Source organism: Aythya ferina, assembly GCF_964211825.1.
Source record: "Aythya ferina genome assembly, chromosome: 8".
In the NCBI taxonomy this organism is placed as follows: Eukaryota; Metazoa; Chordata; class Aves; order Anseriformes; family Anatidae; genus Aythya; species Aythya ferina.
The window spans coordinates 30,419,761-30,446,413 of NC_140304.1; the positions used below are offsets into that span (position 1 = coordinate 30,419,761).

General features: G+C 41.8%; 1 protein-coding gene across 8 annotated transcripts in view; it reads left to right on the forward strand.

The window, feature by feature from the left end:
• The window catches only part of NFIA (nuclear factor I A), a 250,327-nt gene that overhangs the window by 113,631 nt on the left and 110,043 nt on the right, over nucleotides 1–26,653 (forward strand). For 7 of the 8 annotated variants that reach the window (XM_084528533.1, XM_084528535.1, XM_084528534.1 and 4 more), the window contains exon 3: nucleotides 20,622–20,687. The exons of the other annotated variant lie outside the window; for it this stretch is intronic. In XM_084528533.1, the coding sequence (XP_084384659.1) occupies nucleotides 20,622–20,687 (66 nt within the window). The remainder of the gene's footprint in view (nucleotides 1–20,621; nucleotides 20,688–26,653) is intronic. 8 annotated transcript variants of the gene reach the window in all.

The window sequence follows — 26,653 nt, forward strand, 5'->3', positions numbered from 1 at the left end:
AATTCTGGGATGGAGCACATAGCTATAACTGGGAAAACTTATTATAAGTAAAAGGCAAAGCCACTTTGCTGTAGGGTTAAATTAGGATTTTTCACTCACTGATCTGTTAGAAGCAGCTAGACTGAATTAGTCTGACCAGGAAAGACTTAGAGATATATAAATTTAGTCCCTTCTCTCTGCCCCACTATTGTTTTTATAGCATTTGCAGGGGACTGTAGCTCTAATCCAAAAGGAGAGAAGTTAGGAGACAGGAAAAATTTAAGAGCATGTGGTATATTCTCCATTCTGTAAATACACTAGCTAAAGAAATTATTTCTTTACCTACAGATAAGTAGCAATATGAGTAGAACAGGAAGAAGACTTCAGTTCAGTAAAAACTTATAAAGCACTGTAACAGAGCCTGCACTATATCATATTAGAGAATATATTGCTTACCTTACGGAAGTAGATTGAGGGTATTCATGACCACTGGTGAATTCCCTCATGTGTAGTAATCTCTGATTATTTGCACCTGAAATTCTTCACCAGCATAATGCTCTGTAGCCGAGGCTTATATAAAGTTCAGTTTTTATTAATTCAACCTTACAAGCACAGTACCCGGTTCACGTTCATGACTGCAATTATTTATTTAAGTAGAAAGAGATATCTAAAAAACATTTTGTGGATTATTCAGAATCTCAGAGGGCTCTTTTATATACAATATTTAATGAGCAATCTACTTTGGAAAATAACTGGATTTATTGTGGGTAGCTATCCTTTACCCAAGTGATGTGGTATAAATAAAGTGGAAGCCACTTTTGAAACTATTACAATAATTGGAGCACTGAAAGAAATAAAAAAGAAAAGAATTTTTTTTTTCTTTGGTATGGCAAGCCATAAAATGTACAATGGTGTAGCAGAATGAATGAGTGGCTGTTCAGAAAGGAAACTTTCTGTGCAGCAGAAGGCTAACTGCTGAAATAATGGAGCCATTCACAAACATATTTTTCTATGTAACAAATAATAAGATAGTTGGACAATGAAGTCTCCTCAAGTACATAATAGATTTTTAAAAAAATTAACTGAAAAAAAAATAAAATTCCATCTTCAAGACCACATTTGGATCAATTAGAAAATATTTGTAAAAGCCGATCTGGAAGTCAGCGTGGGCGCTAAAGCCTGCTGATGCTCACAGGATATGTTGCTTTCTGCACTCTTGCAAGAGGCTGATCCCCAAAGACACCTCCGGCCTGTGTGGCACATCTCAGCTCCAGGTCTGTCCCTTCCCTTCATGCCCAGAGCTCTCGGACACGAAAAGGTACCTGCGTGTGGCCGCAGGAGATGGCCACCTGCCCTGGGGAGGCTGGAGCATCCAAACGAGGGGCCTAGAGATTGCCAGAGGTGCCGCCTAACCCAACAGGCCTCAGCTTCACTTAGGGGCAGTCTGTGAGAAAGGCTGCGAGGTTTGACCCCGTCAGTCCCTAGCACATAAATATTCAGCCCCCAATGACTTGTTCTGCTGTTCTTTAACCTCAGCATTACTTCAGATGTACTCCATAATCTATGTCTAAAACAGGGGGGCAGTAAACTACATTCCTTATCAAGTTACATTATTGATATTTTTGTTAGAGCTGAGGTAGTATTTTAAGTCTAAATCATATTTTTCTGTGGTATATATAAATATATATATTTATTAAAGTTACATTCGGGATGTAGATGCATACAATATACTCTTTCCTCCAAGGGTTTGAAATAAACAAAGCGAATAACAGAATTACTTCAAACCTCTTTGTATTTATGACTGGTTGAGGCCAGAGCTCTGAAGATTTACACTTGGTGGTAGAGTAAGATGCTGTGCTTGTCCTGCTCTCCTGGTAGGCCTAGTAAATCCTGAGCTGTTTGAGGCGAGGCCTGTCTTTGTTCCGTGCTTATACAGAGCTTAGCAAAGTGGGGATCTCAGGGTGGGAGTCCTCATTATCTGCAGGACTGATAATTAGCGATACTTGCACCTGGCAGCAAGGTCCCAGTGCAAGGGTAAAGGATAAGAGCCCTCTCCTAGATTATGTGAAGCAGGGGCAGTCTGTAGATACGGGAGGAGTTTCTGCTCAGGTTCTGGTACCTCTGCAAGGCTGATAAACCTGCAAAGTCAGATACTTGGTGCATTCACCGCTCTAGTGTCCTTGTGTCTTCAGTAGCACATGGCAAATTGTACTGGAATAAATGCTGGTTATTGCTTTTGAATAAGGAGTGCAGAAAAATCAGACAAGGCTTTTGCCTAGTGGTGGAGATTAAGACAGCCATAATTTATTGCAAGCTTGCCTGTCATGACTAATGGATTCAGCCCCTATTAACTGCGCTGTGACACTTAAACTGACTATTTTTCTTCAGCTTCTTCCCTCAATTTTGACCAAAATGCATACCTACGAAGAAAAGACATTCATTCTTCTTTTCTCTAAGGCAGATTTTTGGTGTGTGAAATTAAGGAGAACTTCAGTGGCAAAGCCCACCACAGCACATGTACCTTTCCCAGCCTTTGTCACAGAAATGTTGTCTTTTCAGGTGCTCTGCACAGGGCCAAGGGATCATAGTGGCACCAGCTATCACCAAAGACTCTGCTCTCACAAAGTACAAGGCCCCGTTTGACATTTTGAATCTCACCTTAAAAACAGGGGATGCAGAATTACTGGATGCAGTAACCGGGGTGCCATCGCACCATTGTGCCTGCCCAGAAGTTTGCATTTCAAGGCAAATATATCAGAATATATATGTCTGTGTAAATTTCTGTAATTTCTCTGGCTGTCTTCCCTCTGTCACCTCTCCCCCTCTCCTGCTATTCCTGTTTTATTTATCCTGCTGTAATAAAATCAGTCTCACAGAGAATAGGCAAACAAGAGACGTGCAGTAGTATGCTGACTTGGGACTGAACATGCCGTGGTTAAGCAACAGGATGAGCACTCCCTCCTTCCTTTTTGGGGTGAGCGTGGTGCATCCACAGCCCCATAGTGATACCAGCATGAAGCAACACGGATAAAAGTCCAGCTGCTTCCAGCTGATGCCCCGTGCAGAGCCAGGCAGAGAAATGAGCTCGCGTCTAGCAAGCCTGTAGCGCCAGGTGGTGGAGAGGTGGTTGCTTTTGGAGCTACCAGCTCTTTGGAGGAAGGATCTGTATTTTTACAGAGAATTGATGGATTGATTTTATCACAGTGATTATTTTCTAAACTTCTCCGGGGGAGAAAACTGTTTTGGGAAGATGGGCCAAATTCTTAAAAGCCATGGAGTGTTTTTGGGCACTGCTGAGCAATGAGGCGTTGGGTTTTATATCTGACTTTAGACACTTATTTTTAGACTTAAATTTTCTAAATGGAGAAATTCTTTTCTTGGCATAACCATGAAATAACTGATTTCTTAACACGTTAAAAAAATGATTTACTTTTGATAGGAAGTTGAAGGGGATGGAAGAGCAAACTATTTTAAAGTCTTGCATATACTTTTCTAACCAGATCATGGCTCCATAGTAATTTGAGAAGGCGAACACAGTTCACAATTGAGGAGTAAGTTAAAAAAACCTGAGTTTGAAATTCATAGGAGGAGAGAGACTTCCTGCTTTGTTCTTATGGTTTGGCATCAAACCAGTCATATGCAAATTTTAAATTGTGCTGCTAAATAGTTAAATAAGCAGATCTAAAGGGTGTAAGGTTCCCAGATCCTTTGTAATATCCACACACAGCTCATTTTATATCTTCTACCAGTATATTCCGAATCACTTTTCTGATTTTATTGAAGAAAATGTCTGGAATTTTGATAGGAAGGACTTGAAAAAGATAGTCGAATCTGGATAAAATATTCATAGATATAAGAAGTTCTAGTACCGGGAAAAGGCTGCTGCGTGCCTTCAAGACTGTTCTTCTAATTTCCTAATTTCTGTTTTCCCTGTTTTCTGTGCTGTTTGTTTAAATAAACTCTACTGGTTCTGTCTTTCACACATCATTGCTTTTTGCTTCAAAGGCTCCTTTTAATAACTCATTCTTTGGTTTAATTTTCTTTTGAACATGAATTGGGCTTCACCAAACACTCTGTATACAGCTCACACCCACAGATGCTGAGAGCAGGGTTTATTCAGTGTACATGTAATTGTGTACGGAGTTACTCTCTGCTGGGCTGGCCGACAGAGTTAAGTTTTCAAACTAGTTTCCATCGTAGCTCTTTATTTTACCAATCCCATGTTTGGGGCTGCAACTTTTCCTCCCTCTTTGTGAAGAACAGACCACACTCCGATTTTGCACAAAATCTTTTCCACCATATGTTTTTAGTAATTGTATAGTAGGGAAAAATCACTTTTCCCTTGTCAGACATTTCTAGTAACACTTTTTTTGTAAAGGCCTTCGTCAGAAGTGGCTGAAATTTGAGACTATTCATGGAAATAGTCCTTCGAGGAGGTTAAGTTTGAGAAAGAAAATAGAAAATACGGTTAAACTGTGATTGAAAAATCACTCCTGAGCGTGCTCCTAGGAGCCGTGCCCTGTGCTAACAGCAGTCTTTGTGTTTGTGGCGCAGGGCAGGAGTCTGAAAGCTCACCCAGGAGCAGCAGAGGCCGCGTGCTGCCCAAGCAGGACGGCTTGCAGAGGGTGCTGGGCATCGGCCAGCACGGTGCGAGCCCAGCTTTGGCTGCATTGCGTGTCTGCTGCTGCACCTGCGCCCTTCGGTGGGCCGTGGCTGTGAATAGGGTATAGACAGAGCGGTCACACAGCACTTGGCATGGCTGTTTTCCCATTTTTCATTTGCTTTTTAGGTTTTTATACCTTGTATGCCATCAAATATTTTTGACACTCGGTGGGCAGAGGCAAATCAGGGCATAGAGAGGAGTGGGGGAACCACAGGCAATCCCAAAAGAGCAGGAGCAGTGCTCTGGGATGGGGAGGTCAATGCAGCACGTAGGGCCTTGGGGCCGGGTAACTGAGGCTCCTGGCTGATGAGGGGAATTAGTAATAGTCTTTGTGTCATTAATATTTTCTGTTTTCCAAAGGCTTTGCAGGCTATGGGAATAAGTGGTTAAGTACAAGGTAATGCTGATTCTTTTCAGCATTCCCAGGGTCTGTAATGGGACCGGCCCGAGGCCCTATAAATAGCTTAGAACATTTTCATCTGTAACATTTGGTGTAAATTGTAACTTTCAGAAACTTATCTTTTATGTGGCGCAGTTTGCTTTTATGTTCCTACTGTCTAATCTTATCTTCCCATGTGCTGAAATATAAAAATTCATTGCAATTATCTTTCCTATAGTAAGATATCAAGGAGTTGGTACATTGTAAGGGGACCGGGTCGAAGTACAATCAACACACATTTTTTTGGGTCTAAAAATATCGGTGCTTCAAAGGTCGGCTAAATGATAAGTCCCGTCCTGAGTGTATATATAATACATACGAATGCACACTATAAATTTGTTTTATAGATTTTCATTGAAGCGCTTCACAGGCTGATGATGATAATTTCAAAACGCTTCAAGTTTATCTGAGGTCGCCGGTACAGCGGGCGAGGAGGCAGCGAGGCGTCGGGCAGGGCCGCGGGACAGGCCGCACGTAGGCGGAGGGGTTGCGGCCCTTTCGGCCGAGGGGGAGGCAGCGGCTTGCCAGCATTTGGCTCTTTGAAGGTGGCGAAAGCCCATCGGGCTTTTTCTCTCCGAAGTCAGCCAGCCAGCAGCAGCCTTCTCCCGTGGCCAAAGTCGCTCCTGCGGGTTTCAATGGGAACGGGCCCTGGCGTCGCGCTATTGACTTCTCCTTTGTTCGGCTGCGGGAGCGCAGCTGCTGGAAGTTGTGCTGCCACGGGGAAGCTGGGACGCAGTCCGTGAGGGCAGCGGGATCCACAGGCACCGGGAGCCAGCAGCGTTTCGAGCAGCGAGCGGGCAGAAATTCTTCCAGAAGGCCTCGCCATCGCACGTCCCCCCGTGCTCTTTTCCTTTCCATGGGAAAGGAGGGGTTGGACCGAGGCGTTGTAAGTAATGTAACTGACCGGAGGCATTTTTAGATGCTCTAACACTAAACTGGATTTTCTCTAACATGCATCCTTTGCTCCTCTCGGGATGGTATAATTTATTTAAGTTAGTGCTCTTGGTATGTCTTTATTAGGAGTGGGAGCAACAGTCAAAAAAGAGGTAGCGGTCAAGGAAACTGAAGGACTCTCGTCTCTTTCTCAAAATAATAAGTATTTTTAAGTAGACCCAGTGTTTCTTCTACCGGACTAAATAAAGCATTCCAGAATAAAACAAACACGTCTTCCCATTTAGGCTTTCATTGCACAAGTCCTGTTGAAATTCATACTAAGAGGGCTTGAGAATTTCCCTCCCATAGACGATCCCAGCGTTCGGCATTGTGTCCTGCCCGCCTCGGGCTCGGGGACAAACACAGCTGGGTGCTCAGGTCCGTGCTCGCCGGAGCTACGGGGAGAGCTGCCGGTGGTGGGAGCTCATCGAATGGAAACGTCTCACGTGCATTGTCTGCGTGACTGTGAGAAGCACGTCTGGTTTTAACTACACTTTCTGAAGTGTTACAGGCAGTACAGTTGCTCTTTTCACTGGATATTGCTTACTTTTCTTCGGGATCACAAATATTTGAATACAATTATTCAGTCAGCTGGACATCTTTTTCCTCCCATTTCTGCTCAAACAGTAGTAGAATTTGGTGTTGATTTAAAAGACTGTCTGCCTTAAAGCAGATTGCAGAGTTTGCACACTGTGAATTGTAATTAAAGTGTAAGGGGTGCTTATTATGTCAACAACTGGCATGAGAACCCCCGAGCAGCAGGTGACCCCAAACATGTGACGTTTGTGACAGCTAGGATCCTTCTTTCACTGGTTTAGCAATCTGAAAGACCAAATTGAAAGAAGCCCAGAGGCTGTATATTTCATTAAGTCCCAAGGGAAGTGTGGGATACAGCTTCCTTCTGCTTTGCTGGGACGTAGCCAAAAACTTTCTAGAGGCTCTGTTTTTGACAGAGGCTTGCTGAAGGGGGGGAAAAAACCTTCCACCAATCACCCATAGGACCATAAATTTGACATTTCCCACAGTTTCTTTGAGGCACTGATGTTGCTGTGTCAGCAGTATGTCCCAAATCTTGTGTTGTATTGTTTGAAAAGGAACAGTCAAACTTTCAGGGGAGCTGAAATGTTTTTCTTCATTGTCCAACAGCTCCTCTGCTGCAAAACCACAAAGGATTATAAAACACACCTCTCAAACCGAGGGCTGCTTTTATCCAAAGTAGGTGCCGCGCACATTCACAGAGCCTACATCGTTTTCTGAGGCAGCAGAACACAGACTTTAACATTTCATCCGCGTTACAAAGCAGGCAGTTGAATATCATTTATAGACACTTCAGACCCGATTGCGGCATTGATAAGGAAAGGAGCCTTATGAAAACACGGCGCTAAATTTAGCTCCAGCGTAATTCCAGTTGGGTTATGTAAAGAATAAGCTCGGCCCAAAGACTGAATTATGGGTCGTAGCGCAGCCTGTAATTTATTTTAAAATAATCCTAAATTCCGTGTTGGACAAATTCTTCGTCCTCAGCCCCTGTGCCGCATCCCTCCGGTGCTCTGTGAGCGGCCTGCGGTGCAGCCCTTCGGGTGGCCGGCCTTCCCTCGGCTGCTGCTCCGTGCCAGGGAGACTTCTCGTCTGCGTCACTGAGTTCAACTGAGTTCTTTCCAAAAGGTTTTAAGAAAGAAAATGGCGAATACAGTGCTCATTCTGTGCCTGCATGCTTTGTTGCTCTCACACGGGGATCTCTCTGCCGTTCTATACTACTCCACTGCAGTGTTTCCTCCCAGCTCTTTCACATGCCTTCTGATTCTAGATACTTCCCTTTCTGCGATGGCACCTTATCCCATGACAGGAGAGGGCATTTTTGTCCTCCTTGAGTCAGTTTGCATATATATGTTTTCAATTAGTCTCGGAAACTGGAAGGGTTTAGGATTCTTGACTCCTGAACACAATCGTCATCAGTTCTGCCACTGATCTAGTAAGTAGCTCCAGTCAAGTTACTTAACCTATCGAGTCATGCTCCCTCTAGATACTACAGTAGCTAATATTTTACGAAGAAAATAGATCAAGTTAGATAAAGATAAAATAGCTTTAATAGTACTTCTATTTCAAAGGCGTATTTTGAGAATTAATGTTGACGAAATTCTTTGATCTTGGATGAAAGATGCTTTAGAAATGTAAAATATCTTTGTTATTTGTCATCTCTGGCTGTGCAATTTTTCTCAGAAATTAAATTTTCGAAAACACGCGGAAGGTTTCAGTGTAGCTCTGATTGTTCAATTTTTTTTTTAGAAGAGTTTCAGAAAAAGTGACTGGGTTGTTTGTGATTACACATAGTACAATATGTTACTTCAGATGCGAGTAATCCGGAGTTGTTAATGCAACTTCCCGTGGCACTCCTGAATTTGGCTCCATAGTTTGATGCTATAAATAATAAAATAACCAAAATCCTGAGGTTGTGAAAGTAGTTTCTGAGCCCTTTCTGCATAGTTTCCCTCATATAAAACCGTGTGCTGTTACCGATCGCACGGGATTGCATTATTATTTCTAGCCCTACATGCAGTGCGTGGTCAGACTGCCACCGACAGAGCTGGTCCCAAGAATTACTTGAGCAGAATCTCAGCTCGGGCTGCAGCAGATGTCTTTCCATTTTCTTTCAGTGCAATATGGTAAAGACCTGCAAACAACCTCTGCCCTGCCAGCAAACAAATGTATGAAAATACTGTTAAAAATGGCAGAGGAAATAGTTGTAAGTCAATGAGATGGTCTATTTTTAATTTTTGGACAACTGCTATATTTCTTTTGAGCAGTCAGCTTCTAAGTGAACTCTTTTCCAAATGTAACATTGTACCTTTAACTTTTCGGAAGGTTTGTTTCTGAGAAAACATTAATAATATTTTTATCTGGGAACAGTTAGCTTTTTAGTCCATCTGAAGTTTTCAGCCTCTATAACGTACTGCTTGCTAAAAGGCACACTCAACAATGCATTAAGTGCAACAGAATATTCCTTTGCAGGATTCCCTTTGTTGCAGACATTATTTATGACATTTTAGTCAATATTTGCATGGCAGACTGTCCAAAATTATTTTGTTTTAGGCACATCACTGATAACTGGACCCATATTCTTTATCATTCTTTTACATTCATTAGTCACTCTGTAGTGTTTTTAACATTTTAAAACACTCATGCAATTCAAAGGAAAATAGATTTCAGCCAAAACGCCTTCAAAATTATCTTTTTTCCTTTGAGTTATTCAGCGATTTTTAACACTTCGTATGTTTGATGTTTTTTTCTTTAGTCTCAGCAAGGCAAAGTTTTTGCAGGCTTTGACTACACTAAAGATAGGATTTTGATAGAAAAAATGTGAGGTAAACTGAACTTAATGTGAAAATGTTATCAGACATGGTGTAAGGTGTAGCCAGCCAAAAAAACTGGCTATTTGCCTTCTGTGTAAAAGGTAATTTAAAAAAAAAAAAAAAATTACAACAAAACTAATTAGCAGATATTCTAATGCAAGAAAATGTTGCTGTTAGTAAAGTTTCTTCAATATGCCAGAAAGCAGATGGTGGCAATGGAATAGCGTTTTCTTTTGCCAGCTTTTCTATATGCTTTCTAAACCTGCAAGAGCTTTTGCTATTCAGTATTCAAATTTCTGACACTCTATGATCTTTTTCATCTTAAAACAGAAATAGAAACTGAAACTTAAAAATGTAATCAAGTCAAGCTGTCTGTTCATCGGATCATAACCATGGCTTTAAAAGTTTGATTAAAATTTTGTCTACACAGTGTAGTTACAGGTTCTGAGAGCTCTGGGCTTTTCTGTTTTTAATTTTCTCCCTCAAAATTCAGTTTTTCAGCACTGGGACCAAGTGAAAACGGATTTTAGGTTGTATTTTCAGAGTCAACGCTTCCATCTTAATCTTTTTCAGTGTGTATGTGGAGGAGGGAATCCTACCTTTTATATCTATATACCCCATTCTTTCATATATTTGTAATGATCCACCATCCTTTGAGATGTAGATACAGTTCCATTTCTCCATTATTTATGGCCGTTGTACCTTAGATTTTGCTGTAACTCAGTGTGGTACCAAGCCTGCAGGATGTTACTTCTCTCTGAGTTTTAACTTCATCTTCTACTTGCGTGGCTTACAAATAGAGGAGAAACACAGAACAAGTAGGCTGCCTACCAAAAGGCTGCTTTTTTTCTGCCCGAGTCTGTGTTGTTGATGCCAACATGATACTGATGCAACAAAACACGTCCTGATTTTTATGGTAATTCTCTGTTCTTCTTTGCAGTCTGCAATATTGTGAGAGTAGAAACATATCCATGGAGCAGCAATCAGTGGCAATTCTTTGTGGGCAAAATCCTATGACTTTTCAGTTGGAGAAAGGCTTTGGGTTGATGGCAATATTTATGCAATTATTTTCAGAAACAAGGCAAGAGAGGGCAAGGTAGGGAGGGAAGGGGGCTATCAAGCAGTTTTTTCTGCTGTATAATTTTATATATAGGGATGTTTTTTTGCCAGCAGTTTAATTTTGCAAAAAGCTTAAGAAAACCTGAAATGGAAATTTTTCACATGCCAAGTTGAACTCCTCAGAGTGCACAGAACAAGGAAAAGGCATCTGCCGGAAAAAAAAATAATAATAATAAAACAATAAAAATTAAAAATTGGCCACTATAACCAAATATGTACTTAGCAGGGGTTGAAATGGGAGCCAAGAGGAAAGGTGTCAGGTACATCAAAATGAAAGAGAGTTGTGAAAACGGAGCAGCTAGTGTAGATCCATAATAAAAAATAAATGCATGACCTCTGTTCACATTGCCCCTTCTGTAACTTGGTATTCATGTTATTGACAAAAACTCCATGAAATATTAGTTCACCCTTTCATTTTTACTTAAATAATCACACATGTTTTTATTATCAACATTATTTTTCCTTGCGTGACACAGAATAATCCTTAATAGGAAAAATAGGCCCATTTCTCCAGGAGTTAGCTCTTTTTAAGTATTCTTTATTCTGTTTGAGGTATGGATTCCTACTTGAATTTTATGGTTAAGAGTAGGCAAACGTTGCACCTGTCCTTTAGGAAGAACGAGGAGAGGGAGAGGTTTATGGAGGAGGAGGTTGGGGGTTTTGCCCAGTGTGTTTATTTGGTGAGGGTTTTTCTTTGTTTTTGCTGGCTGATGAAGTCTTGGACGGCTCCGGCAGTGGAGAGAACTTAGAAAGAGGCACAGGCTGAAATATGTGAATGCTCTGATGGTCTCCAGAAACAGCTAGTTTATTAGTGTGGTGTTGAAAAGGCAAGCCTCGGAAAGCAGGTTCAGAAGCCTCCGCTCATTGTCAGGAACACTTTTATTTGGCCTTTTGATGGAGGGCAGGTTTGGGCAATTCTTTATTCCTGCCCGCTATGGAAAATCTGGAGAGCCTCCTTGGTCGTGACCTTGCAGCAGTGTGTGCCATGGCCCGGGGAGAGGCACCGCACCGCGCTACTGCCCGGGCAGCGAGGATAAAGGATGAGGATGGGCACCGCAGAGAATAGCCTGCGAATACGCAGCTCCCTGCCTCGGGTCCCATAAGGATGAGTTTGTCACAATAAATAAATAGCAAGAGGGTGGGGGGGGATAAAGATTAATTGGGTGACTGTACTACAGCCAATGGAGTCTCACCATATGGTGGACATAATCCTGCTTTGCTAATGTTAGTTTACTCACCAGTGTAAAATTGCACAAAAGCAGACCTGGAGACTTTTACCAAAGCGACCAGATCTGCTCATCACTCAGTTTCATCTTCACTTGCCTTTGTACGTGATGTAAGGCATTACAAAAGCTGCAATTTAGCCACCTGAACTATTGCTGGTGTTATTGAGTTAGAATCTACTCCAGAGAGAAATGCAGAAACAATCTCTTATTCCTCAAAATATCCAGAAAAAAAAAAAAAAAAAAGTAAGAGAAAGATAACCCGAGAGTGACTGGAAATATCCCTTCTAGGTGACTTTGGATTCACTCTAGCAAGTAATTTTCTAGATAATGTAGTGGAAGGCTTTCTAAGCCAGCATTGCCGTTGCCATTGTAATGGCTGTATCGGTGGGAATGATACTTTATTATCAGCAGCGGCGGCTTGATTGCTCGGCTCCTGGCTTTTTACTCCTTTTGGTAACTGTGCTTCTGAAGGTAAATCACTTAACCTCTATGTGCCTCCTTCATCCCTTCGTAAAGCAGGCACAGTAATGCTCACCTTTCCCACAGAGGTATTGTAAAGCTTAGTTTAATGTTAATAAGATGTTTTAATTTCCAGGATAAAAGGATGTTCTATAAATACACATTAGAAGTAATAATACTTTTAATGTATACCATTACTCTATAACAGTGCTTTTCTAGTTTTAGAAATTTTTTATTGGTTTGCAATTATTACAGAATCCGTTTTTGTTAATTAAAGATTGACATTCGGGCAAAATTCGTTGAATTGTTCTATAAATTCACCTCTGCGTGTGCTGCGCATGCCCGGAGCCGCGCTCACCTGCACTTTGGGATCATCAGTATGGCCCTTTGGCTTTTAAAACAACTCTTCGATGCGTGTGCTCAGAAGTTTGATGGCTCCTAAATAGAATGGTTCAAATATTTCAAAGCACTTGAGATTCGTATAGTGTGAAGCAATTTAAAATTATTGTACTGCAATTAATTTTAAATAACTGAGCACTGCATATGTCTAGAAACCCATACAGATCCAAATGGAAGCTCTCTAAAAATTGAAATGATTCAATAAATTTAAATCACTCTGAAGAAATGGATGTAAGTACTGTAAATCATTTTGTGAGGGGGATAGGCAAATTTTGTAGAACTGAATCTGAGGGTAGAGACTCTAATTAGATTTTTTATTTTGGGGTTTATGATGATAAAATGTAGGTTAATTTATATTTCCTAGGGATATGAGGGCAGCTCTTGTTGATCCATATGGTTCCTTGTAGCTCTTACATAGGCTGCTTTTTTTTTTTTTTTTCATTTCCCAAGATTACAGAAACTTAGCAATCCAACTTTGCACATATTTTTTTTCCATTACAAATATCTTTCCCTCCAAATCTGTATAAAAAGACATGAGAAAAATATTGGCCCACAGCTAGAAATGCCAAGTGTATTTTTAAATGCAGCTAAAAAAGTACTGCAGAATTAAACGCCGTACAGCATGGAAGCTAACATTTCGCGGAGCTGGGCTGCTCAATGAATATGAATTGCCATCAGCCTAAACCACCGGCTCAGGTAGGGCCTGTATCTGCAGATACCAACGCGGATTACTGCCTGATGGCGGTCCGCTAGCCTACAGCGCGCTCCTTTCCCCACAGACGTATTAGGAAGATGCTATCTGATGGAGGAAGGCTGCTTGAAAACACTGCCGCGAGACCTATCAAGAGCGGTGCCGTTGGCTGTAGATCAGCTCCAGGAGAACGGGCGTGCGTGGGATCCTCCACCCTCGCTCTCGCTGTAGGGTTTCGGTTCTTCCCAAGCACCAGAGCCAAGAATTGGGGCCATGCACGGCCTTCGCCAGGCCCTGCCATCCCACTGCCCCCCTGCCACCTGCGGAGGGTCGGGACGGCGCGGCCTTGCTCCTGGCACGCGCGCTTCCCCCGGGGACGTTCGCTCGCCGGGGCCCAGCCGCTGGCCTCACGGGTGGGCCAAGGCCCGTGGCGGCTGTGGGGCCGCTCCGACGGCCCCCATTAGGGCCAGTGGGGACGAACATTGCGTGTGGGGTTTGCTCCGGGGTTGGCGGGCTCCTCCGGGGCCGAGGAAGCGCGGAACGCAAGAGGGGCCCCTCTTCAGGGTCTTCCTTAAGGCCTTACCTTACTTTTAGACAGTTGTCATTATCTTTGTCTAAAGGTCATGGCTAAATTGAATAAAAGGAAAGCTGTGTGTTCCTGTCGATGCACAATGGCAGTATTGACTTTCCTAATCCAGTTTGCTGAGGGGTGAGAGAATTAAATTAGATATCTAAGCACAGAAATTGAGAGCCTTTGAAAACAAAGATAAGGAGACAGCCTGTATTTTCCTTTTCCTGGGAGCTCTGGGCTCAAGATTTTGCAGGTGTGTCATCTGATCCATGGCTTGCATCGATCAAAACTGTGCCAATGCATATTTAATTAGCAAGGGGACCCTGGATGCATTATGGCCATCATCCCTATATTGAATGGACTGTCAGACTTTCTGAATGCCTCCCCACCCCCCCGCTTCGTTGTTTGGGGAGCTTCTGCATTTTGTCTGAGCAGCTAAAAGTTTCTTTGTTTTTAGCTGGTGATGCATACAGCACCACTGAGGAGAATACAAACAAGTAAAGTCCTAAAGTGTTTATTTTGTCTAGGAAAAAGGGCTGAACCAATTTGAATCCTCTGGGTAACGGATTTTTGTATCTCTTGGAATTAAAAAAACACAGTCGCATGATGTTTACTTTAAGAATATTTTATTATAACAAATAAAATCTGTGCTGTGGGATTTCTTAAGGAAGCCTTTGATGACAATTTGAATTAAGTCAAAATTAACGTTTGCTACTGCAAAGGAATAAATAGAAAATGTTCCAGAAATGAATCAGTAAGCAGGAATCAAAGGCTGTAAACTGTTTTAAAAACAAACATTTAGAAGTGAATCAAATACTTGTTTGTAATATCAAGGAACAAATACGGGAATACACAGATTCCCTGCATTCTAGGCTATCACACGATAGCAGTAAATCATTTATGGGCTAGTGAGAACAAAGAAAGTTGATTTAAAATGAAACCATTTTGATACAGCTCTAGGGTCTCATAGCCTTCTGGTTAAGTGGCGTGTTTTTCTTCTTGCTGATGACGAGGGAGGTAACCCGAAATTTTCGCGTCCTGAGAAGTTAGCCCTGGAGTTGGGGAGATCTTTGTTTGCATCCACCTTGTTACAAAGCCGCCCCGGCAGACAGAGTGTTGCCTGATAAACAGATGTAATACACAAAGTCTGCTCACAATAAAGAGCAACAGACTGTGGGCACATGTTTTGGTCTCATTCAAACTCATCAGCATAGTCTAGCTAGCTGTTTTGTTGCTAGTCTACTTACGGGGTAGCTTAGTAGCGTCTTACTGGTGAAGTAACAAGGAGTTTTTTTGCCACAAAAGTTTTGTGGCAAGGGCTCATGGGAAAATCATTTGCATACATCTTGTTACAAAGGCTGACTACTTCCTGGCTTAGACAAAGTGTTGCCTGATAAACAGACTTAACACACAAATGTCTGTCTGGAATAAACAACAGCAAGCTTTGATTTACATTTCCATTATCAAAGATAATCTCTTTCCCAGTGTACAGGAATTAAGAGTCCTTGCCTGATAAAAAACCAGGCTGGCATGGTGGGGATTTTACCACTGCAGCACCCGTCTTCGTCAGCTGAGGGACTGTGGCACGCTGTATTGGGGGGTATAAAAGAAAACTGGAAATCTGGTACAGATATTTGTACGTGTGACGGTGAGGTGGATGATAATGAAGCACTTTGAACTCCCTATAAAAGTTGACTTAAAAGCAATGGCTCACGTTAAACAGAGACCCAGGCCTTCCTTAAATGAAATAGTAGTAGCCACCAAAATATCCATAAATAATAATTGTAGCATATATGGAGCAATGCATATGTGTTTATGTTATAACGTGTAATGAAGGGAAAGTGAGTGTAAAAAGCCTCAGTCCTGTTGCTGGTTTCTGTTTGTAAATCCCTTAAGCTCACCACGTAAGGTTGTGTATAAAGGAGCATGATTTAGATTTTTTTAAACATATATAAATCTTTGGTAGAATCCATGCTCAAAATTATAGATGAAAAATTTATTGCATGAACACAACCCAGCCATATAAATATTTTATTACAAATAGGACTCTGAAACTTGAATAAAATATGTCAGTTTATTATACGGTATTTCCCCCCCTAAAACATGATATGAATGGAAAATTTAACTTCTGCACTTCCCCGGTGTGCCGAGGAGGTGCGGGGCTGGCGGAATCGGACAAGGAGCCCGCACTCCTTGGCCTCAGAGCAGGCTCGGCATGGGCAGCGGCACGGCCGGCCGGTTGTTTTGGCACAACGCGGCCATCGCCTGCGTGCCCTTCTGCTGGCGAGGGCTGGGTTTCGCTTGGGGCTGCCTCTTCCTAGGTCAGAATAATCCAACACCCGGTGAGGCGCTTTGTCCGTGCCACCCGAGGTTGGAGTCTGCAAAGCACGGCGTGTCGAGGAAGTGTGAGTGTCCAAGAAAACGTCCCGTTTTTTCCCAAGTCGCATAGCCAAGGAGTAGTTTAACACTGGGAAGTGCCATGACACTCGGCGTGGGTTGTTTTTTTTTTTTTGCAGAGGAGCGTAACAGCTCTTCACCGTCTGTGTCGTGGTCTACGAAAAAGAACAACATTGTCAGTCTGTTGACATTGGTCCTGTCCACGGGCCAGACTTTCCTGGGAATGTTTTATTCTCTCCAAACAATGGAGCGCTCCCTTCCAAAGCAGCGAGCCTTGCCTCCACGCAGCCGTCGCGCAGCCGGGCTGTAACCCACTCCTGCTGCAGCCGAAAATGAAAATTACGTCCTGAAAAGTCCCGAGCTTTGGCTGGGGCTGAAGTGCAGCTGGAGGCCGTGCAGACTTGGGCTTGGGCACCACTGCCTCGATCGCACCGGGGCAGCCAGACAAGGAACAGAAAATAGAGGCAGAGTAGAGAGTGCTACTTCAGGAAAACTACCCTTTTTTTGTTGTTTTCCTTTTTTTTTTTTTCTTTTTTTTTTTTTTCTTTACCCCTTAATCATACTTGATTCTTGGAAGGAGAGAGTAAAATCTCTTTGACATTATTTTCATTGTTTCCCCACGGTTGCGGCTGGTGCCAGGTCTGCTCGAGCTTCTCCTGGCCGGTAACCTGGACTCAAGTGTCCGTACTCGTGCTAACTCCAGCGCATTGAGGGTTAAAAATCCCAACCACTAACTTTTCTTTAACCAAAAAAGCCCCCAAATAAAACCCATTGTGCTATTCAAGGTTAAGCTTCCTTAAATATAAAACTAGATTCCTGGGTGATTTTTTTTATTTTATTTTTTTAAATCAGCAATCTTAATAGTGGTTCCTCACTATAATATTTCCAACTCCATCTGAAATCATTTAAATCCTCCCCTTAATAACATGCACTTTATTGTAATATACAGATTCTTTGGCTTCCTACCAGCCTTAGCTTAAGGCACCAATGAAACTCGTTGCCGCAGGGGGCCATGGATTCAAGAGGGGCTCGCATCTACTGTATATTTTGTTTTGTATGTTTTCCAATGGCTCTAATTATTGCAGGTGGTAGAATTTAACTGGCGGTGTTGTTGCTAAAGAAAATAGGCATAAAGTGTATACTGTTTTGCAGAGTGGCTATCAAATATATAGAAAAGAGAAAATCAAATGAATTGTTAAACTGCTCTATAGTAAGTGATTTTATTGATTTAATGCAAATGCTTATGAAAACGATCTTCCATTTATATCAATTATGTATGGGCAAAAATTAATTTATTCCTCCGGTCACCTGTTTGGCTAACTGACTCAGCAGGACACACTTTCCCCCTCCTGTTGTATCCCAGCCCGCAAAAGAATAAACATTCAGAAAACTGGAATTTTAAAGTTTCCATGTGCAAAACAACAAAAAAGCCCCGACAGGAGTTACTGCCAACTGCTGAAAAAGCAGAGAGCGAGCTGGGGAGGGTGAGCAAGACTCTCTCGTCCTAGGCAAGACTGTAAAATACAACGGCTCTGATTTTGCCAATCCCTTAACCATGTGGCGGCACATTTATATGTACCGGATCATCTGCGGCATCTGAATAAAATCAGGGAAGCAAAATTCTGCATATAAACATTTTGGCTAAGTGCCTTAACTCAGTCTTCTTATCTGGGGTTTCCACAAGATGCCACCTTGCATAACAATGCCGAGCGTACGCTTGCCCAGTGCACATTTTCGGTAGCCTTCCGTGCTCTCTGCCGCAGCGTATATTGTTTTTAATTCTGCCTCCTCCTGCTTTTTATTGCCCCATGCCTCGCCACGAAGAATACTGCTGAAAGCTTTTGTTGTCTTTTAAAAAAATAAAAATAAAAAAATAGTATTTAATTTCAGCAGAAGGGGTGGGCTGCAGGAAACCAGAATTTAGCAAAATGTATCACAGTAGCCGGGGTAATAAAAGAAGAAAGTTAAGATTCAGTGTGCAAACAAATGCCCTGTGGTCAGTAGAGCCTCTCTTTTGCGCCTAGCCCTGGTGTTGGAAAAGCAGCCCCGAGTGCAAACAAAAGTACTTTGTGTCTCAAAACCCAGGAGCAGTTCCCGACGTGCGCGCTGCTCACGGGCTGCCGAGCTTTGCTGGGCGAAGGTGCCAGGCAGGGGGCTGGAGAGCGTCAGCTCCGAGCCTGGCTCCGGCGTGTGCCACCGCGCCCTCGTCCCTCGTGCTGCTTCACTGGCTTCGGTATCGTTTCGGGAGGAAAACAGGCTTTGAGTCCCATATTTGTGCAGCAACTTTTTCAAATAGCATCGGTTGTTGTGGGATTGTAACCCTACTTGGAGCATAAAGCCCAAACGCGGATTGAGCTGGGGCTTCTCGAAGGAAAACAAAATCCTGGAGAGTAAGCGAAAGCCTCGTGCATGCCCTGTAAAATGAAATACGTCGGATGTGGGTTTTCAATGTTGACTCAATATTTTACATTTCTAATATGTTACCTTTGTGGCTACCTTTGTGCCATCGGAAACGTGAAACTTCCTGCCAAAATCTGGTGTCCAGAATATAACAGCAGTGTGCCTCTTACCCGGTAGCCTATCTGCTGTCACTGCTTTCAGCTTTGTTAAAGATAGCCCCAAAAATGAATATTTAAAACAAAATTGCAGAAGTAAGAGTAAATTATTTCATTGGATTTCATTGTAGAAATTTTTTTAAAATTACAAATATAAAGGAGAGGAAACAGGCTTTGGACACATGGAGAAGCATACAAATTTTTAGCAGAGCTTCATTTATTTTAAATAGAAATATCAGGATTTAAGCATTTTTTCGCTAATTTTCGGAATATTTATATTCTGAAATTTATCAATATTTGTTTTGTGAGTACATTTTTTTACATGTAGTTTTTAATTTATACAAGATTGCCCTCTAAGCTTCTGAATGATACCTAATGCATACAGTCAGCAGGTAAAAAAAAAAAAAAAAATTTGAATATTTAAAATAGGCATTTTCTTTATAGTGCTCTGCGGTAATTAAAATCTTCATTTGCTTAAAAGCAAGGAACCTTTTTAAAGCAATAAATTAGCATTGCTTGACCCAAGGTCACTAGTAGTACTGCTTCTTCCAGCGCTATTAATACCTCAAAGAAAAAGAAGGGGTGGTGTTATCACTCTGTTGCAATAGAAGTAAGATTTTCAATTTAATCACAGTTAAGTGTCATGACCTTTTGATCTTGCATTGACTTCTCACTGAAATGTGGTCAAATTTCAGACAGCTAATTCTAAACTCTGCAAAGTCAAGGTGAAGTCAGAAAATAGGTTCGCCACGAATGGAGGTGTTTTTGATGCAATAGCAAGTGGTTTCGTTTCCTAAGTTTTGTTTCACTGCAAAAAAACTTTTTTTTATGGGCTCAATAAATTACAAAACAATTTCTGGAGAAAAAAAAAAAAAAGAGAGAACTTTTTTTTTTTTCCTATTTTCATGAATTGCAAAAACAGTAGTTTGAATTTGATGGGTTTATATTTTTTTTTATTTATATATATATTTTTTTCTCCCATAGGTAGAATCATTTTTTCCAGTTCTTAGTGTTAGAAATAATTAAGAAGGAAGACAGTATTTGTCTAAAGCTTCTACTAAGAATAATTTTCAAAGTGAAGAGCAATCATCTTAACATAGAGTTAATAATGTGTAAAAAAAAAAAAAAAAAAAAAAAAAAGCAAAACATTCATATTTACACACATCCTTTTACAGGTCATTTTATTATTTCAGGCAAATATATTGTGTTGGTTGGAGACTGTTAGCTGGGAGTTTGTAGGACCCATTATTTGTACAAGTTCTAAAGCAGTTCGTCGAGTGTCTGATCTCATTTATAGCACTGCAAATCAGGGTAATACCGTTCATTTCAGTGGTCTTGGAGCACCGTAACCACTGCGAAAGTATGGCAAAAATCATCTCTTCTATCAGTTTTGCAGATTTTGTTTCAGAACTGTGTAGACAACAATCTCCACGACTTTGTAGTGTTGCTTAGTTACCTTTATATGCAAGCTTCAAAATCTGTTTTGAGACTTTACTATGTGTTGGATTAAGGCTCTGGCTTGTATACAACATAGAGGCTGCATTATAAAAAACATGTAGGAGAGTAGTTTAAATATGCCTTCTCTAAAAAGAAGGATTCTCAAAGCTTAATTTATTCAAGCACACACACCAAGCACTCTGTGTAGTGCCGTAAACAAGATTCCCTTTTTTTTTTTCCTAGCAAAAAATCTTACCTAGGCACGGGACTTTTGCATTATCATGTCCTGGTGCAACATTCTTGTCCTTAGTTTGTACTCTCAGCCTTTTGAGGAAGTCTGGCGCCTCTGATCTATTTTCCACAGCAGACCCTGTAATTTTTGGCTGTATTTTATGTTTTTCAGATTCAAGTCAATCTGAAAGTCCCAGCCAGCCAAGTGAAGCTGATATTAAGGACCAGCCAGAAAATGGTAAGTTCTTACCTGCTGCTCCTGCTTTGGGATATTAAAACAGCCCATATTTATTAAGAATTTTTCCTATGTCTAATATAAAAGGATTATTCAGAATAATTGACATGGGATAGGTGCAGATAGGTTGTGTACTCTCCTCATAGTTCAAATGCTGCTTTTTCACTAATCTAAGTAGCATTTGTTTCTCCAGTCCTGGAGAGAGACATTTTTTTCCTTTAAAAATCATTTTAATTAGGGAGATGCCATTAAAGAGCCTGCTGTATGCAACCCTTATCCTTATTCCTCCGTAGCAAAGGCTTTCAGTCCCTGGGCCGTGAGTCATGACCCCCTAGGGGTGTGTACTTCATCGCTTTCATTTTTATCTATGTGCTTTTAACTTCATTTTGTTTATTGATGCTCTCACATGACACACTGAAGTACCTAACTTTCGGTATGTGGCCAGCCATCATTTTAGAGTGTAGGATCTCAAGACAGTCCCATGAAACAAAATGGTTGCTTTGAAATATGTTTCCGCAGACCCATTCTCTGCTGCAGAAACCTGCCAAGCAAAACTGAGCAGCAACACTCCAAACGTTGCAGTTTCAGGGCAGGACTGCACACCTATGAACATACCAGCTGCTCGGGCAGGTACCCACTGCAGGAATGATACAGGTGCCACCAGCATCGTCTGTATTATTTATGAGTGTGCTTTAAAGGCTGTGGATACTAGGGGTAAGCAGCACAGGGAGGCTCGAGGATAGCTTGTTGCGCCGTTTTCTCTGTGTGTTTGCAGGAGTAGGGCTTCAGGTTGTAGATGCTCGATCTTATTTGGAGGTAGCAGTGGGATTGTGGATTTGGGGAACACTAATGTTCTGTGAATGGGGACAGCTTAAAATTAGAAGCAATTGCTTCTACTGAATTGATGGCTTCCATTGTAAAATAACATGAAAAAAGTAATAATAGCAAATTTATGTAGGGAATGTATGTGAAGGGATAGGCATATGTGTGAGGGACCAGCTTCTTGTTCTTTTTATGTTTAAGTGAGGTAGAACTCAACAGGTTCTGTTCACCCATAGGCAACTGAGGTTTTCTTTACTACTTCTTGTAGCTAGGACTTAGAAGTAACGTCTCTCAAAGTGAAACTGAGCTAAGCAACTATTATTTGTAGTTTTTCCTGACTTTTATTTGTAAACAGATTTTATATATATATATATATATATATATATATATAAGACTTATATGTAGGAGGGAAATCCAGTGTACTGGAGTGCACTGCTTATACACAGAAAATAAGAACTTTGGTGAATGATTTGGGTCTCTGAAACCTGTCACCATTCGGGGGACATTTAAATCCACCTATTGTAGAACTATTTTATCTGTAATAATAGAGATGTGACTGCCCTTTCACAGAGCAACTATCTGCTTTTGCCTCAAAACTTCACAGAGCATCCCTACAGCTGTGTGAGTGGTGAGTGTGTGTTTTGAGGACTTTATTAGTAACCGGCCAAGCTGCGAGCTGAAATGAGGTTGAAGGGCTGCGTTCAGATCGGGGCTGCATTTGGATCGGGGTTTAAGTGGCAGATAGAATTCACAGAAGAAGAGGTTGAGGTACATGAACACTTAAAAACATGAGTGTGTATTATAGGGCACAGGGCCCGCTGGGCTGGTAAGATTTTGGCTTCGGGGGATTCCTGTATTTTCCTCCCACTGAAATCTGAAAGGTTTCATGTTTTGATGGGTTTCGTACTGCTCATCTCCAAGTATACCATCTTAAAACATTTTTGTTGTTTTTGAAAGACAGTGCCTAATTTCTCTTATCAATCCTGTTCACAGAAATTCTAATTTGTAGCCAAAGGATTGCGAGGTTAAGAGAAGAACTGACTAAACTGTGATTTTTGTTCTGCCAATTCTTGGATTTTTTTTCTGTGTGGAATATGTTGCCTATGTTTATTAAATCATATTTTAATTTAGAATGTATTAGGCACCAAGCATGTTATTATTTCATGTTTAGATAATATTCTTTCACAGCTATTAAACCACAGTTCTTCTTACCCTGCAGTTTCTCAGTCTTAAGGAAGCTCGTTACTCAACAACCACCACGAAAAGCAGCAATGTCAGTGTTTAATAATGTAAAATCTGTAAAAGCCTAGTGAAATGAAATATCTCTGATTTGGAGCCTGAGTCTTCCTTGTAAAACAAGCTTTTAGTGAATTCTTGGAACTTCGCTGGTGACCTGTTAAGGGTACTTTTTTTTAATAAACAGGAAAAAGATTTTTCTTTTTCTCATTTTTACTAAAGGGTATTTTTTCCCACCACAGCAGAATCCTCCTAACTAATTACGCACCTTTTGCAGTGCCTGTGTGGGAGATTTTCTTTACAAATGCATCTAATGCAGGCTGTTGGCCCTAAAGGGGCTGCTCCCCCTGGGCAGACGCTGAGCTCATTCTCAGCACACACAGCCCCCAGCTTGCAGTGTACCCAGCCTGTAGATCAACACAGATCTGCAGCTCTTATCTACTGAACGTGAGGATGAAAGCAAAACTGCAGGCTTTAGAAAATGAAAAACTGCACGCACAGAAACGGACACAATAAATCATATTAACTGCGTTGTTCTACACTTGCTGTAGACCCACTTCCACAGGGCCTGATCCAACTCCCTCTGGAGTTGATGGGAGTCTCGTAATTGATTTTACTGAGAGTGGGAATGAGCCCACACAGGGAGGATTTTTATTTTTTATTTATTTATTTATTTTTAAATCAAAGAAAAATAGCATTATGAATAATCTCATTCCCACTGATGCTAACAGCAGAATGACCAGATTGAGGGCAGGTTTGGAATCACTTTGCGTCTGTTTCTGTGAGGCACAAAGAAGCATATCGATTAAGTACTACCTTTTACATGCATGCATTCCTTCATTTTAAAAAAATAAATCTTTAAAGGCCTTGTGAGGGTTATACAGCCTCTCTACTTGCCTGTTAATATCCTTTCTGTTCCACTCCATAAATTCTAGAGCTATTTATTATACACATATATTTTGCATACCTTGAGTAATGTAGGTTCAAAAGGGTCAACTATACAGCCCTGAAAAAGAAGGCCTCCTACTACAGATTTTAATTTATCATTTTAATTTGTATGTGTTATTTAGAAAAACCTGCATGTCTAACCTTCATTAAAGTGAAGTTCATGGGGAAAAAAAGCTTTTATTTTTTAGAGCCACCCCTCTTCTCTAGTGGGCTTTACAGTTGCATTTTATGGAGCAGAATCATCTCGGAGAGAGAAGATGGTGTCATCTTCTGCTCTCAGTGGTGGCTCTAACACAAACTCTAACCTGTACTTCAGCCTTCATTAAGCCAGAATAGTTTTCAGGCACTTACCTGACCTCTACTGCAAAAATTTACAGAAATAGTAAGAACTTTATTTTTTCAAAAGAGAGAAAGAGAGAATCCAGCATGCTGGCCATGAAAGGCAAGCATGCAGGCAAGACGAGGCTTATTCATGCTTGGTCCATGGTCGAGATGTCTTGTCCTGGAACCAGGGAGGAATCTAACCTGTGAGCAGACAGTGTGCATGGTGCTGCTGTCCCCTCGGTCCTTTACCAAGGGAAAGAGCTTCTAAGGGAGAGAAAGAAAACCCAGAACACAGAACGTGTCTGTTTGTTACGTGGGTGAGGAAATTTGCAGGAGGGATGTTGAAAGAAGCACGCAACTTCATTTGAAAGGCAGGAGCGTGTTCAGATGTCCTGATATTTTGCTCAAATGAGTGTGCTTTTTTTTTTTTTTTTTTTTCTTCTGACCAGCTGGGTGGAACACCCGCGTGGAAAATTCCCCACTTTTGTAGTTGCCTAATGGTATGTAAAAGCTTCATTTCAGTTGGCACCGCAAAGCGATTTTGCAATTCACCCAATCAAGAAAAAAAAAAAAAAAAAAAAGAAAAGATTATTGATTTTAAGAACTTGTTAAACGCGCTGGTTTGGTGTTGATTTTTATAAACAAACTAGTTTTCAGCGAACTGAGGGTGACAAAATGGCTAGGCTGATGTAGTGAAGGGACTGTGTGCCTGGGGATCAGCAACAACTGAATTCCAGGCTCAGCACTGCCGTGGACTCTCTCTAGGGCTTTTATTCTTTCTTTCAGTCATGGAAACGGCTATCGGATAGGTTTTCTTTTTGTAAATGGGATTATTTTAAACTTTCGCAGGAAAACTTTTCAGTCTTTTTTGTCTGCGAAGCAGGGATGGTTGTGATGCTAGCTTTCGGAGATTCACCGAGTATTACAAGCCAAATCCTGCTCTGCTCTGGCAGGAGTTTAACTCCGGAGAAAGGCAGAGCACAGCCTGGTTAATAACGCTGGTGCAGGGCCTTGAGAGTGCTGCCAGCCCTCCACCGGGCGAGGTGTGTGCTTGATGTGGTAGCACTGGAGGATCCCTGACTGCAGCGTGCAGGTAGGGGCGAAGCGTGCTGCGTAAAGCCGGGGAACGCCGTGTCACTTCTGCAGACACCTGATGGCTCCCGAGCTTGTGTTCCCGCGATTCAATCACTCGGGTCGGTGGCACACCACTTTAATTGCAGATCAGCGACTTCTTTTTAAAGAAGTTGGTAAATTCTCCCGTTTCAAGTGAGCGAGACAGCAGTCATTATTACAGCTGATTACAAGCGTGTGCCAAATTCACTGCTCAAACAAATTATACAGAGGGAGAGGCATTTATCTGAAAAATAAAAATGTTTAATGTCCAAACCGAATGCTTTTTACTTTTAATGTATTCTTACTGCTTTGAGCTGCAAGTACCTTAACAGCACTGCAGGAAATGAAAGGCACATTGTTCTTTGTAACATTAAAAAAAAAAAAAAAAAGAAAAAAGAAAAACAATGATGTACCGTAACTCACAGAACTCGTTTTTCAGCCCCGCAGTAATTACACCGGACTTGTAAATATCATCCGTGAATTCTTCGCTTAAGTAGGGCCGGACTGGGGCATAAAACCTTACCAAAAAAAAAAAAAAAGAAGAAGAAGAAAAAAAAAAAGTTTTAAGTATATGCTTACTTTTCCATGCCTAAAAGCATAAAGGAAGAAATTCTGGTCCTCAAGCTCTGGGGGAAGGCAGGTTCCCTCCTTCCCTGGCACAGCCGGTCGTGGCAGGCGTAACACAGCTCAGGTTGCAGGGAAGAGGGGGCTACACGTGCAAAAGCAAAAAACACAAAAAAATGCAAAAGCAACTTGTGGGACTTCTTCTCTGCTTTAATTCCCTCTTTTCAGAGTCCAGCCCCTCTCCGTGTGCTCTCTGTCAGGCCCCAGGCCTGGTGTTCTGGTTCTGTGCAGGGAGAGGGCTACTGCCAGGGCACGTGGAGCCCGTCCAGCCCCAGGGCTGGGCTCTCCATGCAAAACCGTGCAAAGTTGCTCTTCAAACCATCCTCTCAAGCTGCCATGGGCAGAAAACACAAGTATTCTTTGTGGTTACCCCAACCACTCATCTGCATTATAAGTTAAATGGTAGCTGAGAGACCTCCAATTCCTTCTACAGCCACATGTGTAGCTAGGAAGAGCTTGCTGCTTTCCTAGGCCATGCATTCCCTGGTCTCGGGCCATGCATCACCCCCGATCCCCTCTAGCCCATGTGGAGCTTAGCTCCCCCTTTTTTCGAGTGCTGCAAAACTCGAGGTTTCTGTAGCTCATCTGTCCTCATGTCAGCCCCCAAATTTCCACCTGGGTAGGGCCGGGGCTCGAACGGTTTGCTGAGCACACGGTGCTGAAGCTGGTCCTGTTAGAAGTGCGTTGTCTCAGGTGGCTTGCATCCCTGAAGCACCTCATTTGCAGCAGGTAGCTCAGCCTCGCAGAGAAAGTTTTCCCCCAGTTACAGCTGCAAACAGGGTAGTGAAGGAATGGCAGCCTTTATTAGCGCTCTCCTTCATGGGATCATTTGCATCCGAATCTTATAAATGCAGGAAGACTCTCCTCTCTTGTTTACAGAGCAACACTGGAGAGTTATCACA